This window comes from Glycine max, chromosome 18 (genome assembly GCF_000004515.6).
Source record: "Glycine max cultivar Williams 82 chromosome 18, Glycine_max_v4.0, whole genome shotgun sequence".
Taxonomy (NCBI): domain Eukaryota; kingdom Viridiplantae; phylum Streptophyta; class Magnoliopsida; order Fabales; family Fabaceae; genus Glycine; species Glycine max.
Window position 1 is genome coordinate 12,597,670 of NC_038254.2, and position 20,794 is coordinate 12,618,463.

The 20,794-nt window shown below is 33.7% G+C and overlaps 1 protein-coding gene across 1 annotated transcript; it reads right to left on the reverse strand.

Moving 5' to 3' along the window:
- Positions 1–17,474: 17,474 nt before the first annotated feature.
- Positions 17,475–20,794, reverse strand: LOC100816591 (cytochrome b561 domain-containing protein). Its single transcript, NM_001255791.2, has 4 exons — positions 20,103–20,794; positions 19,821–19,982; positions 18,578–18,726; positions 17,475–17,953 (listed from the first exon to the last, which is right to left on the reverse strand). Exons 1-4 carry the CDS (start codon positions 20,241–20,243, stop codon positions 17,647–17,649), a joined length of 759 nt encoding a protein of 252 aa, NP_001242720.2. The 5' UTR covers positions 20,244–20,794; the 3' UTR covers positions 17,475–17,646.

A 20,794-nucleotide genomic window follows, 5' to 3' on the forward strand; every position in this document is an offset into this window, starting at 1 on the left:
TAATATTCACTGATAATGATTATAATCCTTAGTAATCAATATATGATTTATATTGATTACTAAGGATTATAATCATTATCAGTGAATATTATGTTTTCATATATTGTAATCAATTTCACTATAAATAAAGGGTCATTTGTGGGATACAACACACAATTATAGAAACCCATTTTATATGGTATTAGATTTTCTTTTAGGATCTTTTTTCTTTTTTTCCCTTCCGCCGCAGTGTTCCCTTTCCCATTAATAGTAACAAGCACATGTTGGGACTGACCTTACACTGCCACTGTGCTGCCATCACACCAGTGTGACCCTCCCAAGAGCCCAATGCCGCTGATCGCGACCCAGTCCACCACCACACACGCCGTCATGCGCCACCCCTCACTACTAGAAAGAATACTTTCAACATTGCTACTTTAACATTAATTTTTGATAAAATTGATGTTAACATCGATTATTTAAAAGTCGATGTTAGCCACCACGTTAACATTGGTTTTTTAATAATCGATGCTAAGAAATGTACATAACATCGGTTATTAAAAAATTGATGTTGTCACTTTTTCTAAAACAGTCTCTTACCCACTTGTGTGTTGCCTTATTCTTTTATAAAATCCTATCTCCCAAAGGCTCTCAAGCTCCCCTCCCAATGTCTCCCCTTTCCCTTCCGACCACTTTCTTCATCTCACACGTCTCCACTGCCCCTCTCTCCTCTCCCATGGGCAATTGTTGCAAATCCCCAGCCATCGTGGCTCGCAAGGACGTGAAATCGAGCTTCTCCAACGCTGATCATGTTGTAATGCAGCTTACAACATCAATTTTGATCAAAACCAATGTTGTAAGATGCAATACAACATCGGTTTCTCCCAACACCGATGTTGGTTTTGAAGTTTTTGCTTTTTTGGTATGTTTCTTACTATATGACATCGGTTTTCGTAAAAATTGATGTTGTGTAGTGTATGTTAACATCAGTTTTCAAACCAATGTTAACATTGATAATGTTAACGTCGCTGGTTTCAACGTCAGTCAAAAATCGATGTTGAAAGTAAAAAATCGATGTTAAAAATCTATTTTCTAGTAGTGCCTCTTTGGCACATGAAGCTCAGACGTCAGCAACTTCTCACGCGTGACACGCCTTTTCTGGCGTGCCTTCTTCCAGCGACCCTCCTATACCATGACCCTCCACTTTTGATGACCTCGTTTGAGCATTGTTTGGGTCTATTTGGCTACTGTTTGGCCACATTTGGTTGTTTTGACTGTGGTTTGGAACTTTTCTCATGGCTACCGCATTCGCCTTGAGTTTCATTGTGACTTTTACCATTATTCCATTGATCCTGTGCAAAAAACTCACTGGGACAGCCAACTATAGCACTTGGGCCATCGTCGTTCAATTCCAATTTCAAGGCCAAGGCCGTGTCGATCACTTGAGAACAAAATTAACAGATGTTCCAACCAACAACAAAGCTTGTTGGAAGCAAATTGACACCTCTTTATGCAATGTCCTATGGTTCTCTCTTGGCCCTACCCTTCAAGCACGATATCAAGCTTTTACAATATGTTATGATGTATGGACCAAGGCCAAGAAAGTTTATTCCAACAATGTTTGTCGCTTCTACAGTGTAATCACCAACCAAATGAACATTAAGATAGAGAACATGGACATGCAGGCATACCTCTTGGTAAGCTAGATCATTTAATTGCATAATATTCCACTCTTATGCCCTTTACTATTGATGCAAAGACATTTTACTAACAACATGGGCAGTTCTTCATAGTGGTTGCTCTTGTCAGACTCACACCAGACCTTGAGGCAATTTGTAATCAAATTTTATTGAGTCCCATGGTTCCTACATATGACTTAGTTCAGAAGTAGTTGTTGTGTTTCTCCATTCCATATACCTTTGGACCCTTTTCCACATCTACCAAGGATTCCTCTACTCTTGTCTCTCACTCCTCTCATCATGGAGGATGTGGTGGTGGTGGACGTGGTATAAACTGTAACTACCACAAGAACTAAGTTCATGTTGAAGTAGACTATCACATCAAAGCTAGAGAGTTATCCAAGTCAGTTAATGTGGTCTAAGTCACCACCTCAACTTCAAATGTTACTAATTTTGCTACTGAATGTAATGAGCTTATCTTGCCTTTAGCAACCAACGAACCTGCATCACCAATTACTGTTGTGACTCAACCTGGTAATCCTGTAGCCTTTGTTTCTCAATCCTCCTCCCTTAGAACTTGGATTTTAGATTATAGTGTCTCTAATCATATGACTGGTAACCAATCTTTTTTCCCTTCCTTGACTTTTTGGACACCTTGCCTTCTGTTACTCTCGCAGATGGCTCTCAGATTAAAGTCTGGGGCATCAAACAAACCCATCCTCTTCTTCAACTCTCATTAAATTTTGTCTTATATGTTCCTGGTTATCCTTTTAATATAATCTTTATTAGCAAACTCACCCGCACTTTTGATTTTTCTGTCATATATGTTAATAATTTTGTTCTTATACTGGATCAATGCACTAGACAAACAATTAGAGCAGGACATGAGTTTGGAGGATTATATCAACTTACACCTCCAATTGCCTATGTCTCATATGCATCTCCAACTTTCACACATGAATGCCTTGGGCACCCAAGTCTAGAGAAATTACATCTATTAGTTCCCAATTTTTCTAATGTTAAGTCCTATCAGTGCAAGTTGTGTCAGCTAGATAAACACACTTGTACCAATTATGGTCCTCGTGTCAATAAGCGTGTTGCCTTAGAGTTCATTAGGATATTTTTATTTTGTCACTTTTATTGATGACTTTTTTTCGTTGTACTTAGGCCTTTTTAATGAATAATTGTTCTAATGTTTTTTCTAATTTTCCAAGTTTTTCAGCTAAAATTCAAAATCAGTTTGGCTTCTCAATCAAAAATTTACAAACTGATAATGCAAAACAATATTTGTCGTCCCAGTTTCAGTCCTTTCTAAACTCACAGAGGATTCTTCATCAAACATCATGTACCCACACACTACAACAAAATAGTGTTGCTAAATGAAAATACTACTACTTGGTAGAAATATCACACTCTTTTCTTCTTCACTATAATGTCCCAATTCATTTTTGGGGGCATGCCCTTCTTAATGCCTCTCATCTGATTAACTGCATGCCTTCATTGGTTCTCAACAATCAAATTCCTTATTCTATATTGAATCCTCAACAACACCTCCATCATGTTCCTCTTCATGTCTTTGGGAGTACATGCTTTGTCTATGATCTCACTCCAGCTAAAAATAAACTCTTTATACCAAGTCCCTAAAATGTATTTTTCTTGGTTACTCTCACCTTCAAAAAGGTTATTGATGTTTCTTTCCTTAACTTCAACGATATTTTGTCTCTGCTAATGTTACATTGTTTGAGACTACTCATTTCTTTTCTTCCACCATTGACGATGTCCCTCTGGAGGTTCCACCTATTGTTCCAGTGCCATTGGTTGCTCCTGCTCCACCTCCACTTCTTATGTACCACCAACGGACACAAGCACAACCGACCATGCTGCTAATTAATCCTCCAGCATCATCTCTTGCTCTAAATGTTCTTCCACCACCATCACCTGCACTTGAATTTCCCATTGCGTTAGGCAAAGATATTCAGTCCACTCATAATCCCGATTCTAAATATGTTTTTGCTCTTAATTGTGACTATTTATCTCCCTCCTAAAACTCTTTTATCTCTTCTTTGGATTTTGTGCCTATCCCTAATCTATAGGTGAAGTCATGATTGATCACAATTTGCAACACATGGGAGCTTTTTCTGTTGCCTCCCAACAAATCCACTGTTAGGTATCATTGGGTATATACGATGAATATCACACCCAATGGCATAATTGATCGCTACAAAGATCGCTTGGTGGCTAAGGGCTATACTTAGCTTTTTGTCTTGATTATGGCGACACATTTTCTCCTGTGGCCAAAATCAACTTTGTTTGTCTTTTTCTTGCTATGGCTCAATCTGACATTGGCCCCTTCACCAGTTGGACATAAAAAATGCCTTCCTACATAGTTACTTGAAAGAAGAGGTTCAAATGGATCATCCCCCTGGTTTTACAATATCAGGCGACTAACATCTTGTCTATAGACTTCGACATTCTCTTTATGGCTTGAAGCAATCTTCTTGTTCCTGGTTTAGTCATTTCATCTGCACTCTGATTGAGTTTGGTATGACTCATTGTGAAGCTGATCACTCAGTATTTTCCCTCCATTCATCGTTTGGCTTGTGCATCAGTCTAGTTGTACATGTTGATGACATCGTCATCACTAGTGATCACTTTAATGGCATTCTCTGCCTCAAGTCCCACCTCCACAATCATTTTTAGACTAAGGACTTGGGTCTACTCAAGTACTTCCTTGGCGTCAAAGTTGCCCAATCCTTATTTGGCATAGTCATTTCCCAATGGAAGTATGCTCTAGATATTATGATCGAGACTGGTATGCTTGATTGTCACCTAGGTGACACTCCTATGGATCCTAATGTGAAGCTTCTTCCGGATCAAGGGGAGCCATTGAAAGACCCCAAAAGATATCTTCATTTAGTCGGCAAACTTAATTACCTCATTGTCACTATACCATATATCACATTTGCCATCAATGTGGTTACCCAATTCTTCAAAGAACCATGTGATATTCATTGGAATGTTGTCATATGTATCCTTCAATATCTCAAGAATGCACCAAGTCAGATTAATATATGATGATAAAGGCAATGCCAAAATTGTTTGTTATTTTGATGTTGATTAAGCATGATCACCATCAGATAGGAGGTCCACTTCTAGATAGTGTTCTCATTGGAGGAAACTTGATCTCCTGGAGGAGCAAGAAGTAAAAAACAATTGCTAGATCTAGTGTTGAAGTTGAGTACCATGTTATGGCAGCAGTTACATGGCTTAGGCAACTTCTCCAACAACTACAATTTGGAAAAATTCAAGATACTAAAATGATATGTGCAATCAAGTTGCTATTCACATTGCGCCAAATCCGATCTTCCATGAACAAACTAAACACATAGATATATTGACTGTGACTTTGTGAGAGAGAATGTGCTTTCAAGAGAAATCATCACCGACTTTGTCAGCTTTAGTGACCAACTTACAAACATGTTCACTAAATTCCTCAAGGGCTCTCGTGTTGATAACATTTGTAACAAGCTTGGATCATATGACACATATGCCCTAGATCGAGGGAGAGTATCACTACTAGAATTAATAGATTTAACATCATACAGTTAACATCGGTTATTGGAACAACTGATGTTAACAAACACAAGGTGGCATTTTCATAAATAAGTTTGGGTAACTAACAGCGGTTTTTAAAAAAGACCGATGTTAACCGTACGCTTTCTTTATAAAACCCAAAGGCCAAAAACCCTTTTTCCCCCGCGCGCTCTGTTGACTGACAAACAAAAGCTTTCTCTTCTCCCTCTGCGTTCATCACTACCATGACTGTGAGCATCAACCCAAGGTACGTGTTAACTGCGTGTTTTCCATGGCCATGCTTGCGATGACAATGTTGTTCTTGTTGAAGTTTCAGGCTAAGTTCGTGTTTTCCATGCACCATGCACTAGATCTCTAATTGTGAAACACCCGACAGTACGTCGCACGAGTAACTCACGCAGGTTCTTTTGTCATTGCCTTTTTTTGGGAATAATAGTAAAGCACTTGCATTCAGTTTGTGTATATTGACGATTTAACTGTGTTAATAGTGCCACGACTTGAATGAGATAGTTAGAAAACCTAGTTTCTGCAAGCTTTAGAACCACGCCTCTTGCTTTCTCTTTATTAACGTTGAGATCCAACGAGATTCTTTCATATACTTCCTCCTCATAGTATTTAGAAACAAGTCAAAATGAGTGCATTATCGCTAGCTATTTGTGGTTGTTGATCCTTAGTGACTTCCCCATTAGCTTCTTTTCCAGAAACATTTGAATTCTTTTCAACCAATTTTGTAAATAACAAATAGCGTAGGTTTTGTGTCCAAAAGTTTCATGCTTTACAGCTGAATCCAAAGAATCTGGACTAATAAAACTGTTGTGAAGAACCAAAGACTTAGACTCTTCTGTTAGAACATAGTTAGATGGGGATGCCAACTTTTGATGCTCTAGTACTGCATGTGATTCAAGATTTGGTTCTGGGGTGCTCTAGTACAACATGAATATAGTGAATTAGCTTCTACCTTCATCCAAGCTTCTACCTTCATCCAAGGTTACGAGGATACCACTTCAAATGTTCTGGTTCTTCTAGGATAGCAATGTCAGCATCCAAGCTTACTAGGATACCACTTCTTGAGTCATGTGGATTAAATAAAATGATTAAGTTCTGTCAAAAACTATTAACTATATATGTTGGTTCTCTCCCCTGTTCGTGGCAATAGGGGTACACTATTAGAGTTATAGATAGTATTACTGAGAGTGAAATATCATGTTTTCAACGGGGATATACTCATTTTATGTAGAGATGTAAGCAATGGTACCACATGGACAGTGTCATAAATATGCATCAATTGCAGACCTTAGCAGCAATATAATAAATTTGTCTCCATCTCCATGCATGCCATTACCAAGCTTTCTTTTCCGACACTCTATAGGAACTAGTAGAAAATTGCACTTACTATTATTTTATGTTGCACACTCATCCTGTGCACGCATCTCTTTGAAGTTCTCACCTTGTCAACTAAATAAACAACACAACTCCTAAGACCCTCCTGTTATGTCAGAGAAAAGAGGGTCACAAAACTCAAGCCAATTGCCTTAGAGATTTTGGGTTTTGCTAGGAAGGCACCATGCATTTTGATGATTAAATTAGATATTATGTAAGTCAACCATGGAATCTAGCTTGTTCATATGCAAGGAAGGAGTAGTGTTTAAAGAAGTGAAACAAATATTAATGAGGCGCTATTATGAATATAATTTTGTTTTTTTTAATTTTGTCACTGAATGAATTTTAATGATTTAGTAGATCTTATATATCTTAATCTTATCAATTAGGATTTGAAGCTGTAAAAAATTACTGCCCGCTTATAAAATTATCATCCTCATGGTTTTCTTATATAAGCTCTAACAATGCATGATTTTCAACTCTTTTCCACCAGTCAAGTTTGTCTTTGACAAACTTAGACCAAACCAAGAGTTTTACTGATGAAAAATGTCAAATATGCATTAAATTGAAATGAAAACTCACTCAAAAGTCAAAAATACTATTAAATCTTGGTTTATCAACCACATGGAAGTGGAAGAGGTAACCTGGTACACAGGATCAGCTACAACGGTAATATAAATTTTAAAAAAATTAAAGGCTCTTGCACAAGCATAACAATTGCATCTGGTTCCCAAGTGATAAATTTGTTATAGGGTATAGCAGGATTTTCAGATTTAAATTCAAGGTGGACAAACAATTAAATGCTAATCAAACGTTAGAATATGTTGGACAAACAATTAAATGTTAATTTCAAATTTCTTCTCTTGTTGCTTTGTGGGTAGGATACCCCTTTAATGAGTATTTTAACCTAATATTACTTGTGTACAGAAATCACTGCTTTCAGCAACTTTTATGCAGAGTTTAAGGGACTAAATACAGAGATATTGGGTGTTGCAGTGGACAGTGTGGTGAGTTTGTTTCAATCCTTTTTAAAAGCACAAAGCAAGTCTCTAGAATGAGCAGTCACTTAATTGTACTTGTGTGTGTTGGCAAATGGGTTATGATGAATACTAAGTGCGATGGAGCATAATAATTTCATTTCTAGTGTGCTCAATATTGAACTGTATTTCTAGGGTGAAAAGTTTGACTGTATGCTTTGTTAAACTCTAATATATTCCTTTGTTAAGCATTGATGAAGTAGTTGCTATTGTCATCAATGTCAAGGTCAAGATAGTAGGTTATGTGGTGATCATGATAGTTGGCTATTGTGTTTTCTGCCACCAATGTTCCAAACACCCTTTCTTTTATCTCACTTTTCTCTGTATAGGGTACTGCATCTATATAGGGTTCTAAACCTTAGTGGTCATCTGCAAAAAGCATACTTATCTAGAATTACTTTTTTTTTGGGTGGTTGAGATTTTGTGTGTTCGCTAGGTAGGAAAGGGAGATAGGTATGCCAGTGGATGTGATTATTTGGCTTGAGGGTAGTAGGCTTTTGAGTTGAGATTGGTTTGTAGAAGCTGGTAACCAATGCGGTTAATGTGGTCAAGTTGGATAGGGATTCAGTTCCAAATGTTGGAAACACCTTATTGTTAGAATTGAGAAGAGTTCAGTTTTTAAGATCCTAGTATTTGAAAGCTACTTCAGGTTGGATTGGGTAGATTCGGTTGTGGAGGGAAAAGCTCTTGTTGGTTGATTTTTTTTTTCTATTTATAAGACTTGAACTTGATACATTGCTTGAGGGGATCGGAACAAAACACTTTGAACCAGCAAACATTCAAAAATAAGTATTAGTGGCACATCTTGGTTTTTTGGAACTATTTGTGCATGGACAATATACTTGTTGTTAGTGTATTACTGTACAACACTGTGAGATGTTCAACAGAAAACCCTTGTCTCTATTTTATGTTTCATTTAATGATATATTCTTCCTTCATTGACTTTCTATATACCTGCGATTCAGTGAATTTTGACATTTTTTGCTGCTTGATTATTTTTATAGCAGTTGTACCTAACATTAGTTCACTTTATCAAGGATATTCATGTAGAATACTAATGGTGGTTGCATCGCTAATTTACTTTGAAAGACTGATAAAATCGAAAAAGAGAAAGAAAGATTAGTTTAAATTAGTAAAGAGACAAAGGAATTTAAATTGAGATAAAAGAGAGAGAAGAGAGTTTATGAGAGAAATGTTTTAATAGAATGAATATTTGTATAGAAGAATTGTAGTTCATCTTTGTTTAATAAAAGAGAATTTAAATAAAATCAAATATAAAAAAAAGTGAAACATCACAATTAATCAACTAGATAACTATTCTAATTTAACACAAAGCACAACTATTACCGAAATACATCCAATTTGATCAGAAAGTAATAGATGTTGAACATCAAACTTTATATGTATATTTTCTATAAGAAAATAAAAAAAATATAATAAGAACAAAAGAAAAGAAAAGTGCATGATACGTCCATCCTTCAAACAGAGAAATTGTATTGAAATGATAAGTGGTGTGAGCTATGCAAGTAGAAGGTAGCTTTCAAGTAGCTTCCTTTCTCTTGTCTCTGGCAAAAATGTTCACTTCAACTTTACTCCACTGTCCCATTGGAGCCCCTACACTGGCCAACCAAACATGGGCTTCAATCAACCCAACCTCTACGTCACGGTTTGCTCTCGTTTCACGTTTGACACTGTACCCATTAGATTAACATTTTCATTTTGACACATCTTTAGTTTTTTTATATTATTAATTAATTAAAAATTTTAAGTGATAATTGTATGATTTAAATTTTTGTATATTATTTGCACATATATTTTTAATACTATTTTTCAATTTAAAATAAAAATACACAAGATAAAAAATGTTTCTTTTTATAGAAGAAAAGTCATTTCATTTCACTATTAATGGAAAATTGAATACAAGTTGAAGGATTATAATATATTGCGAAATTAGTTAGAGAAGTAGTCACTCTTGCAAGTATGTATATGGGCAATTATATATGTTTGTGTCCTAACAAACCCCACAACAAAATTTATATTTTCGTGTAATAGATGTCTACAACCTCAAATTATAGTCAAACTCAGAAGTGTCTTTTTCAGGTTGTTATTGCTGTGAATTACTGTTTGAAACTTAGCTCATATACTACCTCTGAAAATTGTAGATATCTCTCCACCTTAAGGCTTCCCACAAAATATAATAAGAAATGTTTTATTCTTTTTTATATTATAAATTTAAATATTAATTTTGAACATAGTATTTTTAAGAAGTATTTTCATTATAATTAATTCACATTATATTTTGAGCATCGAGAATTTGATTTTTTATTTTGATTTTTACAGCCACTGTAATTAAGCCCTCTAGAATATTTCTGCAAATTAACTTCAATCTTTTAGGTCCATTATATGCAATGATTAGTCTCAACTTTGTTTTATCGAAAATTAATTTAGATATCAAATAAGATGTCTTTTATTTTCAGATAAAGTGGCTTTTATCTTGCTATCTTAATATATCATGTTTTGAATTGTTTTAAAAAGTTTCAAATTTTAACCTCAGAGGACAGGCAGTATTTTAATTTTAATAATTCATCATTGTCACTATCATTAATATTATTATTATTATTATTATTATTATTATTATTATTGTCACAACTAATATTACTAATTTTGTTATCATTATCTTCATTGTCATTATTATCAACATCATTTTCATTATTGTTAAAATTATCATTATCATCATCATCAATAACCATATTTTAGTCATACTTGATGTGTAATAAACATTTGATAAGATTAAACTTATTCTATTGTCATCATATCATTTTTTTATCTCACTTTTATATCTTATCTCGTGCTATCATATGTTAACTATCAAATGAATCCTTAATGTTTTATTATAAAAGTCAATAAATTTATTTTATATAACAATTCATAATTATATAATAGTATAAAAATCTCTTAACATTATTATAAGTACATTCTAAAATTCTAATTATATATAAAGGCACATCAAGTATTAGCAAATAAGTGGATATAGAGTTTAAGTTTTAGGTAGGATTTTGGGTTAAATAAATATTATCATGTGAAGTATATTTCTAATAAAAAAAGACACACCAAGTAAAAACTCTCAATATTTATTACAGTAAAAAATAAAAATTATAGTAATTTTTTTTAACCAAGAGAGTGGAAACATTTAAGATTTTTTGTTTGACACCTAATTAATCATCCTCTCACCCGATCCATTTCATGTGTAATTTTACATTAAAGTCGAAAATCAAATCCTAAATATTAGTTAAAGGAGTTAATTGTGAAATCATTTGTGACAACTTTGGTAAATTAGAAGCATTGTCCTCATTTTGGGTTTGCAACGTGTTAAATGCATCTCCCATACCAAATTTCTTTTCGTACGACATCTTTGATGATATGATTCCCAAAACTACCATAGTAGGAAAATAATTTAAAAAGAACAAGACTAATTTGCATCGTTTGTGTTTGTATGTGTGTGGGTGGGTGGTACTTAGCCAATTGTTATTGTGATTTGTGAGCAAATAACGAACGAGTGGCTTTCCCTTGTTATTGTGATTTGTCTGCCCTTCATGAAACCCTCTTGTAGCATACTGCAAAATCAATTAGGAGACATTAGTCCTATCCATTTCTTAATTATTGGATTACATAATATGCTTCAATGCCAGTGAGGTTATGTCCACAACAATAATTGTTTGTGCAATTATTAATTTTGTTCATTAAATTTCTATTCAAGTTTTTCCCTATTTTGTTCAGTACATAATATGCTGAATACTGTTTCATTTCATTGATTCAGTGTTGCTTGAAGAAACAAAAGGATAGCTTAGCACCTGAACGAGAAGAAAATATCCCTCCGGTTTAAGTGATTGGTTGGAGTTTTGGTGTTATCTTTCTGAAAGGAGAGGTAAGATAGAAGTTTGGTTTTTCTGAGCATTGTTTATGTATTTATTAAAATCTAAATTGTGATCAATGTTGCTTGATTCTAAGTTGTGATATGTACAATATGTATGTAACTGAAACAAAGTTGTCAAATGAACTTGTTGGAAAGCAATTGGATGAAGATAGTGGTTGCCGGCTGAGGTGCAAATGGCCAACATGCCCTTACTGCCAAAGCACGCATGATTTTTTATAGAAGATGGTTAAGAAATCAAACTTAGACAAATATGATACTTAAGAAACATAACTAAAAATAAACAACACACCAAAAGGGATATGGCCATCCACCCTTACATTAGAAGAGTCACCATAGTGAAAGAAAAAGCCAGTTTTTGTTAGAAGAGTGTAGAAGTAACCCACCCTTAAATGATTATGGCAGAACCAAGATCTGAAAACAACAAAGGAAAGAGGAGGGTGCTCAGCAAATTTAACCAAATTCCTTTTCTGATCTCTAAGCTATAGGAGACAAAATAACAACTGTAACCACAAGAGGTCAAATTCCACATCCCCACCTAAAAAAAAACCACGGGAGTACATATCCCATAGGACTGAGGATGAAATAACTAGTTCCTCGAAAATAGAAATAGAGAAAACATGACACATTAAGTTGCTTGAAATTGTTTGACTTATTCACATTGTATGAATGTTTGACTACTGTGTATGACTTATTCACATTATTAATTTATCTTATATTTGATCATGCAGTATTTTCATGATGTTAAACCATTGGAAGCAGAGAGATTGAAGGCGTTTCACATCCAGTGGGCACAGTATTATCTAAAAGTTAGAAATCAAACATTGGATATTAGGGAACTATGTAACTTTAGGTTACTTAATTAGTTTACCATAGCTTGCGTTACATTTTTAAATATTCTTGTTTAATTTTAACATTGAATAATCTTTATTGATAGTTATTCATAGTTATCAATTGATTTTTTACAATTAATAGTTTAGTAGCTAGCTTTCTGCTAAAACATATTTGAAAGCAAATGATATATGTGTTGTATGTTGTGTGGTTTGATTTAAAATTTACAGGTTAAATTTTGGTTTTTTTGTAAAACAAAGAGAGTATTTTAAAAAAATTCATAAAACCAACATCGGTTTTTTGTAAAAAAACCGATGTTAAATCCATAACGTTAATATCGGTTTTTTGTGACGTTAACATCGGTTTTTCACAGAAACTGATGTTAACATATGTTAGCATCGATTTTTTGTAAATAACCGATGTTAACATCGATTTTTTTTACAGAAAATCGATGTTAACTGTTAACATTAATACATTTTTTGGTGTAATTCTTATTATATAATATCGGTTATTTAAATAACCGATGTTGTAAATTTTACGTTAACATCGGTTTTTTGTAAATAACCGATGTTAACTATTAACATTAATACATTTTTTTGGTGTAATTCTTATTATATAATATCGGTTATTTAAATAACCGATGTTGTAAATTTTACGTTAACATCGGTTTTTTTAAAATCGATGTTAACGATAATACTTTTAACATCGATTAAAAACCGATGTAGAAAGTCATAAATAATCGACGTAGAAAGCATATTTTCTAATAGTGTATTAAATACATGATTTGTAAATAGGAAATATCTTCAGCTGATTATTAGGGATTATAATCATTATTTGGGAATATTGGGTTTCCATATATTGTAATGAATTTCACTACAAATAAAGGATCATTTGTGTGATACAATACGGTTACAAAAACTCATTTTATAGTATTACAAGCTCAACAAAGGAAACAAAAGTCAACTAATCTTGAGGAACTCAAGCTCTATTATGAGGGAAATCCATGAAAAGAAGAAGATAAGAGAGAAGGAAGGGAGGTGGACGAAGCTCAAAGGAGAGGAAGGAGGAGAAGTGATAAATGAGAGAAAGAAGAGGAAGTTACCACATTTTAAAGCTTGAGAGGAATTGTTTTAAGAAAGTTATGGACTTTTCCCACCCTTTTTCCTAAGAATACCTCCTTCTACCTCACTAAAAACTGACCCTCTAAGCCCAACACTCAAATGGGTCAACTATCAACACCAAAACAAATATAAATTCATTATATTTTATCAGTTATTATATCAAACATAAACTTAAATTTATTTTTTATCCTATCCTAAATTAAACACTTAATCATACATTATAAAACTTCCTAGTGTTACAGCTTAAAATGGTCACTATGTTAACAATTTTTTTTTATAGTTTTTATTATATTTAAAAAAAATAATAGCAGTTATAAACTATCGTTGTGCAAATCAAAATTGTTGGAATTTTTTAAACTAAGATTGTTTTTTTTAAGACTTTTAAAATAACATTGCTACTTCAATTGGATGATTGGAAATGGCTAAATTGGAATATTTTTTAAAAATGAGAAACTTAATTGAAGTTTTTAATAAGAGGGGGACCTAATAGAACATTTAAAATAAAGTAAAAGGAACAAATGAGTTATTAAGAAAGAAAAAAAATAACTTAAAAAAAAAACACCAAGACAAAATGAAGCTAATGAGCTAATTCAATTTTCTGAAATAGCAACAGGAAACGAAAATGATCTTGCATAACTCGAGGGAATAGGATGAAGAAAGTAATGGAACTCACTGTAGTAGGAAAATACTAGGTTGACAAGACAAAGAATAAAAGGAAGGGGAGGTGGAGAAGTGTTGGGTAATCCATGCTCCCACAAACAAAATTACTCACACCCACAAAAGATCGAGAGAACACAACAAAGATTACACTGTAGAAAAAATAATAACAAATACAAGAATTTAATGTGGTTACGTCCATAAAACTGTCTCAAAAGTATTTTTCTATCACAAAAATGATTACAAGATTGTAATCCACCCTAAATAGTGTATCACTCTACAAACCCGAGTATCCCACTCAATGGTTACAAGAAATGACAACACTCTCACACAAAGACACTTTTCTCTCAACAAAGTGATTTTGTTTCACAATCTCTCTTCTCACACACTTTATCTTCATGTATATCTTCTCCACTAATTCTCTTCTCTACTTATAGTGAAGATTGTCACCAATTATAATAAATAAGATCTCTTGGAAGTTGAAATAAAAACAACTTCCAATGCATCCATTCAAATAAGCTTCATCTAGTAAAATGTAATCTTCCACTTTGCATTTAAACCACCTAAACCTTAGTGATAAAAATTCAATTCCTATTATGCACTAAATGCACCTTACCTTTTGACTTGGAACTCTACAATTGTCTCCCTTAAGTCAAAAGAGAAATATCTTTAAATTAATTTAATAGTGAACAAACTCCCCCTACAATGAAAGTATCTCCCAACACATCTACAATATTAGAAAAATTCACTTCCTTCTTTATTTTGCTATCATGGTTCCTCTTCAAGGCTTGTCCATCCAAAATAACAAAAGTTACTGTTATTTTTTTGTTCTCGCAACACCAAGTGTCTCCCTTTGTACACCTTGCATCCCCACTTTGAACCAACATACTTGTATCCTTGTGATATCATCTCCCACATAGAAATGATATTGATAACAGCAAAAGGTACAAACCTCACATTTGATAAAGTTGGAATAACACCATCATGGAGTTTCATCCTCACGCTCCCTATGCCTTCAACCTTTATTTTTCCACCACTCCCTAACTTGAAATGGCCGAATTCTCCATCGATTTTCAAAGTGTCAAACATCTCTCAATCTTTACAAATATGCTTTGAGGCAGTAGAATCCATCACCCATTTTGTTTTAGCTACCTCTTCGTTTGTTGCCAAAAACACATAATCTTCATCACTTTTTACTACATTAGTTTGGGAGTTAGCATCATCTTTTTTCATATATCTTAGTTTCTTCAAGTCCTCCTTCATTTGTTTGCACCTCACTTGCACATGACCATTCTCCCCATAATAGTAACATTGTATGTTACTCATATCTCGTTGTGGGCGCAATTGTGATTTTGATCTTTCTCTTGGCCCATCATGTCTCCTTGAATGATTCCTCCCTCGCTCAGACTCCACCATAGCTATTGCATGGTGTTCATCATCAACATTTTTAGTACTCATCATTCTCTCATTTTCTCTAAGAGCGACGATCACCTAATCTGAATTCAAAGTTGATCTTTCCACAAGCAACATTTGAACCAAGGCTTTGAAGGACCTTGGTGGTGAGGCCAACAACAACAGTGTTTACTCCTCATCAGAGAGTTTATCATCTGCATTCAACAGTTGACTTACTAGCTAATTGAACTTGTTGATGTGGTCTTGGAGATCTCCTCCCATCTCCATTTTGAGTTGATACAACTCCATCTTCAAACAAAGGCGGTTGGTTAGCGACTTTGACGCATAGATATTCTCGATCTTCCCTCACAAGGTTTTTGGTGTTGTCTCCTTCAACATGTTGTGTTTTATCTCGGGAGCAAGGGCTACCAAATCGTGCTCACAGCCCTCCTTTGGATCTTAGTCCACTCAGTTTCATTTATAGAAGTCGGCCTTTCATCTTCTAACGCTTGATCAAGACCTTGCTGCACCAAAAAGTCTTCAATAGTACTCTGCCAAATCATAAAATTTATTTTTCCATCAAACAATGGTATCTCGAACCTTTGTGTTCCCCCGGCCATAGCTCTGATACCACTGTTGGGTAATCAATGTTCCCACCAACAAAATTTCTTACACCCACAAAGGATTGTGAGAACACAACAAATATTACACCATAAGAAAAATAATAACAAACACAAGAATTTAACATGGTTCGACATCTCTTGTCTCAAAAGTATTTACCTATCACAAAAATGATTACAAGATTGTAACTCATCCTAAATAGTGTATTACTCTACAAACTCGAGTACCCCACTCAATGGTTACAAGAAATGATAACACTATCACACAAAGACACTTTTCTCTCAACAAAGTGACTTTGTTTCATAATCTCTTTTGTCACACACTCTCTCTTCATGTGTATGTTCTCCACTAATTTTCTTTTCTATTTACAGTGAAGATTGTCACCAAATATAATAAATAAGATCTCTTGGAAGTTGAAACAAAAACAACTTCCAATGCATTCATTCAAATAAACTTCATCTAATAAAATATAATCTTCTACTTTGCATTTAAATCACCTAAACCTTAGTGATAAAAATTATATTTCCTTTATGCATTAGATCCACCTTATCTTTTGGCTTGGAACTCTACCAAAAGAATAGGTATTAATCAATGTTGCTGAAGAGGACCAACCAACAGAGAGAAACATTATTGGTGAATTTTTGTTTTTTTATAATTAGTCGACCCAACATTAAATTTCAATAACTACTAAAAGGAAGTTGAGTTGTTCACCAAAAACCATCTGGTGTGTCTGGTTTAAAGCAATTAGTAAGCGATAATTAAAGCCAAAATCTTGATGTCAAATAACAAGTTTCGAATCCACTTTTCATCCACTTCTTTTTAGTGCAATCTTAACTAATGTTGGTAGTTCTCAGGGCTTAGACTGAAATAGTTAAATTTTCAAATGAATTTGATTCTTAAAATTCAATATCAAACGCAACCAATTTGGTTAAAAAAATGGTGTTCCATTACCATTTCTACTACAATTTCTAGGTTGTTAAAATGTCTACTACTACAAAGTAACCGCAATTATCACCGCAGGTGCATTTATCCGCAATTATCTACGATATCAAAAAATGTAACAAAATCACGACTGCAACCACAATGTAAAACCTTGGATGCTCGTTTATTTACTTTTTGTTCCATACTACATCCTTATGGACCTAAAAAAAGAGATATATGTATCAACATATTGGATACTTAATTTTCTTGGATCTCCATGAAATAATATTTGAAGTTCTTGAATTTGCATCTTAAACAAACAAAAAACATATAAGCCACCAAATATGTAACTTACCATCTTTGAATGGCTTTGCCATTTCTGACAAAAACAATAGAAATTATTTCTTATCTATAAAAATTCACCACTACTCTGTATTCTTTGAACACTTGTATCCTATGTAGAAGTCAGGGTCAATTATGGTGAGGCATTGGTTTCATCTTCCTCAACACGTGTCACCCTTCAATACCTTCTCCTTTTCATCTGGACGACTTTCTTGACAAATGGGAGCCTTTATTTCTTTGCCCAAAACCACTCCTTGGTTTTGTATATACACCCATTTTTCTTGGAAAAGGTAGAAAAACACAATCAAAGATATCTGAACAGTGAAAAGTATGTTCCAAATTTTTATGCCTTTGGATGTTTTTTGGTGGTAGGCTCCTAAACCAAGATATACATTCAGGACACCAAGGAATGTGACCGCAGTTCCAAGTATCCAGTGTGCAAAGAACCACACACTTCTTTTGGATCCCCTGTGAAGAACAAGAAAATATCCTATTCATCATGTTCTATTAACAAAATATTAAAATTATCGCTAAAAATTAGAATTGAAAAGAAATCGTAAAGTGTTTAAATAAATGTGCTTGCTACCTTAAATGAACATGGAACACGGAAAATCCATTAATTTTTTTACTCCTTTGTGGGGAGGGGGTAATGAAATCCCATATAAGCTTAAATGAGAATAATGTTTAAAATAGCCTAAAAATATCTGGGGATTGAAAATGATTTAAATTTTCGAAATTTTTGTTATGTTTCAAAATTTTAGGATGTTGTTTAAATAAAGATAAGGATATTATTCTCTACATCTAAACTTAAGAAAGTTATTGGTTTGATTTTAAGATTAGAATGTGGTTAGTATTTAATTGTGTTACACTTCAACTCTGTATATAGGGTCCAGGAATAAAGGTTTAACAAACCCCTCTGCACAATATATCTCTTCTTTTTAAAAGTATTTTTTTTACAAAAATCCCAATAAATAAAACATTCAATGGTCTAAGTTTGCGATATCAGGTCAACATGGATAGATTTCGTTACCAATAAAATCATGTAGACAAATACACAATTCTCTCTATAAAAGGGGAATTCAGTAGTTTTACCTTTGTGGTCGAAAAATGCCAAGTAAAACTTGCAGCCAGATAACACCATATAGTGCAACTCCTAATCTTTGATGACTATTGTTGAAGAGGTTGTTGAAATTTTTTATGGACATGATTGCTCCAGCGGTGGCAAGTAGCACCGCAATCATCTGTTGAACAGAAATTCAAAAGTATATATCATGTTAAAAAGGAAAAGATCATCAATGAAAGAAATACTTTAGACAAGTTAGCTATTTCTGATAATGATTAACTTCTGGCCTTCATTATAGCTGTGACTTAGTAACAGGGGGCCAACAGCATAATTTTGTTGTCCTCTTCACAGGCAGTGTTTCACAAGTGAGATGGAGAAAGCTTGAAATCTCTAATGACAAAAAAGATTATTTAATAAAATGTCTGTCTTGTCCTCAAAGTATCCATTATAGTCTTTGACAACAAATCTATAGGAGGCAATCACCCTTAGATAATCTCATTAGCTACTAATAAGCTTTAGACTAAATAAAATAACTAAAAAGCAGAATCTTACAAATTTTAGCTTCATTTCATCATCATTAAAAGTTAATCAGTGGTGCAACTAGCTACCCCCTATTAAAATAATTGAAAACCATTGGCGGATCCAAAAGGGGGCCAGGACATCCCTCTTCCAAAATTTTAACTAGTTAAAGTAGTCTCAAAGGCTCTTAAGTGAAAAATATCTTGCTAAATACATCCTAATCTAAAACACTTAAGCTTATTTTGTACTAACTCGTATTTATTCTCAAAATTATGTACTAACTTTAATCATTCACTAATTAACATAATGCTTTAACTTTAGGTTTGAATTATATATAAATTTAGAGTTTTAAAAAGTACAAATAAGTTTTGAATTCCTTTTTTCCCCTTCAAGTCACATAGACATACAGAACTACATGTGTATCTAACTGGTGCATTAATACCGAGCCTGACCTGTAATAAAAATGAAAAGAAAAATCTTGAAACTTTTGCCATTAAATGTGTTCTAGAATTATGCATTCAATTGAGCAAGGTGAAGACAAAACTAGATACAACCATTTTAAAAATATTATTATTTACCACTTATTTTTTACCCTTTTCATAGCACATATTTTCTAGACTCGTTCTATTTACTACCATAAATACTAGTTATTTTCCTGTGTAGATCATTGGTTTTCAAGTAAAAGTAAAAGAACTAAACAGTATGCACAATCAATCCAGAATTATGATGTAATATGGACTAAGATATAGTTGCCTGCAAAATTGAATGAACATAGAACAAAACTCTATGCCTTTTTGGACTCTCCTCTCTGTTTGACAATCTAATTGCAAGTATACCAACAGGCATCAAGAACCCCATTGAAGCCCACAGGAGAAAGCCATGTAATGTAATCTGAAACTGAAGTCCAGGACTCATCTTCACATATAAACCAATCACAAAAGAAGGTTAGCTTCACAGAAAAAACTCACATTCATTAAACAAAGGATTAAACTTGTAAGATTGGAAAAGGCAAGGGAAGTATAATGAACAGGTTACCTTAATGTGGTTGCTATCTTTGGTTTTTGAAGGGCTGCTTGTAATTTGGTGGTGCTCTTGTGATGAGCTTACAAGGGAAAACATAATGAAAACAAGACAAGTATGAAAGAGGAAAGAAATGAGCTTTTGCTGAACTCCCATTCTTCCTAGTTCTTTCTTTTGGTAATGTAAAGTGAAAAACTGGACAAACTCAATCTTCATTGCTAGTGAAGATTTTAAGGAAGCAGAAAACTATAACATTCTAAAAATAAAAACTGAATATGATTTCTCAAGGACTGAAGAAGCTTATCCTTTTTTTTGGTGTCTTTTTGCTATGTGTGTGTGTGAGGATTCTGAGCGGTGAGGACTCTTGTCTAGATAGTACAACAAAAAAAGTTGTCACCAATTCAGTAAAAATATGAGATCAATATGAGGTCAGAGAAAGCTCATCAGAAGGCTCAGGATAGAGAGAGAGTTTAAACCTTAATCTTCCTAAGTATATACATTTGATTTCAGCTTAAATATAATTGACATTTTCTGAAGGGTGTTGCATGGAAACAAATTGATTGTTAGTACTTAGTCCAGAAGATCTTACATAAATAATAAATGGAAGTGCAAATGTGGTATTAAATGAGATTTCAAACTTGTGGGGTTCACTTTGGCAGGCTTTTTGTGTTTATGGAGGAGAGAATATGGACATGCAGAGCTAAAGT

Coding starts and splice junctions, on each gene's coding strand:
- LOC100816591 (NM_001255791.2), bottom strand. CDS start 20,243: ATGGGAGTTCAGCAAAAGCTCATTTCTTTCCTCTTTCATACTTGTCTT. Junction 19,983..20,102: donor AAGATAGCAACCACATTAAG/GTAACCTGTTCA, acceptor TTATATGTGAAG/ATGAGTCCTGGACTTCAGTT. Junction 17,954..18,577: donor GGCATTTTTCGACCACAAAG/GTAAAACTACTG, acceptor TGTTCTTCACAG/GGGATCCAAAAGAAGTGTGT.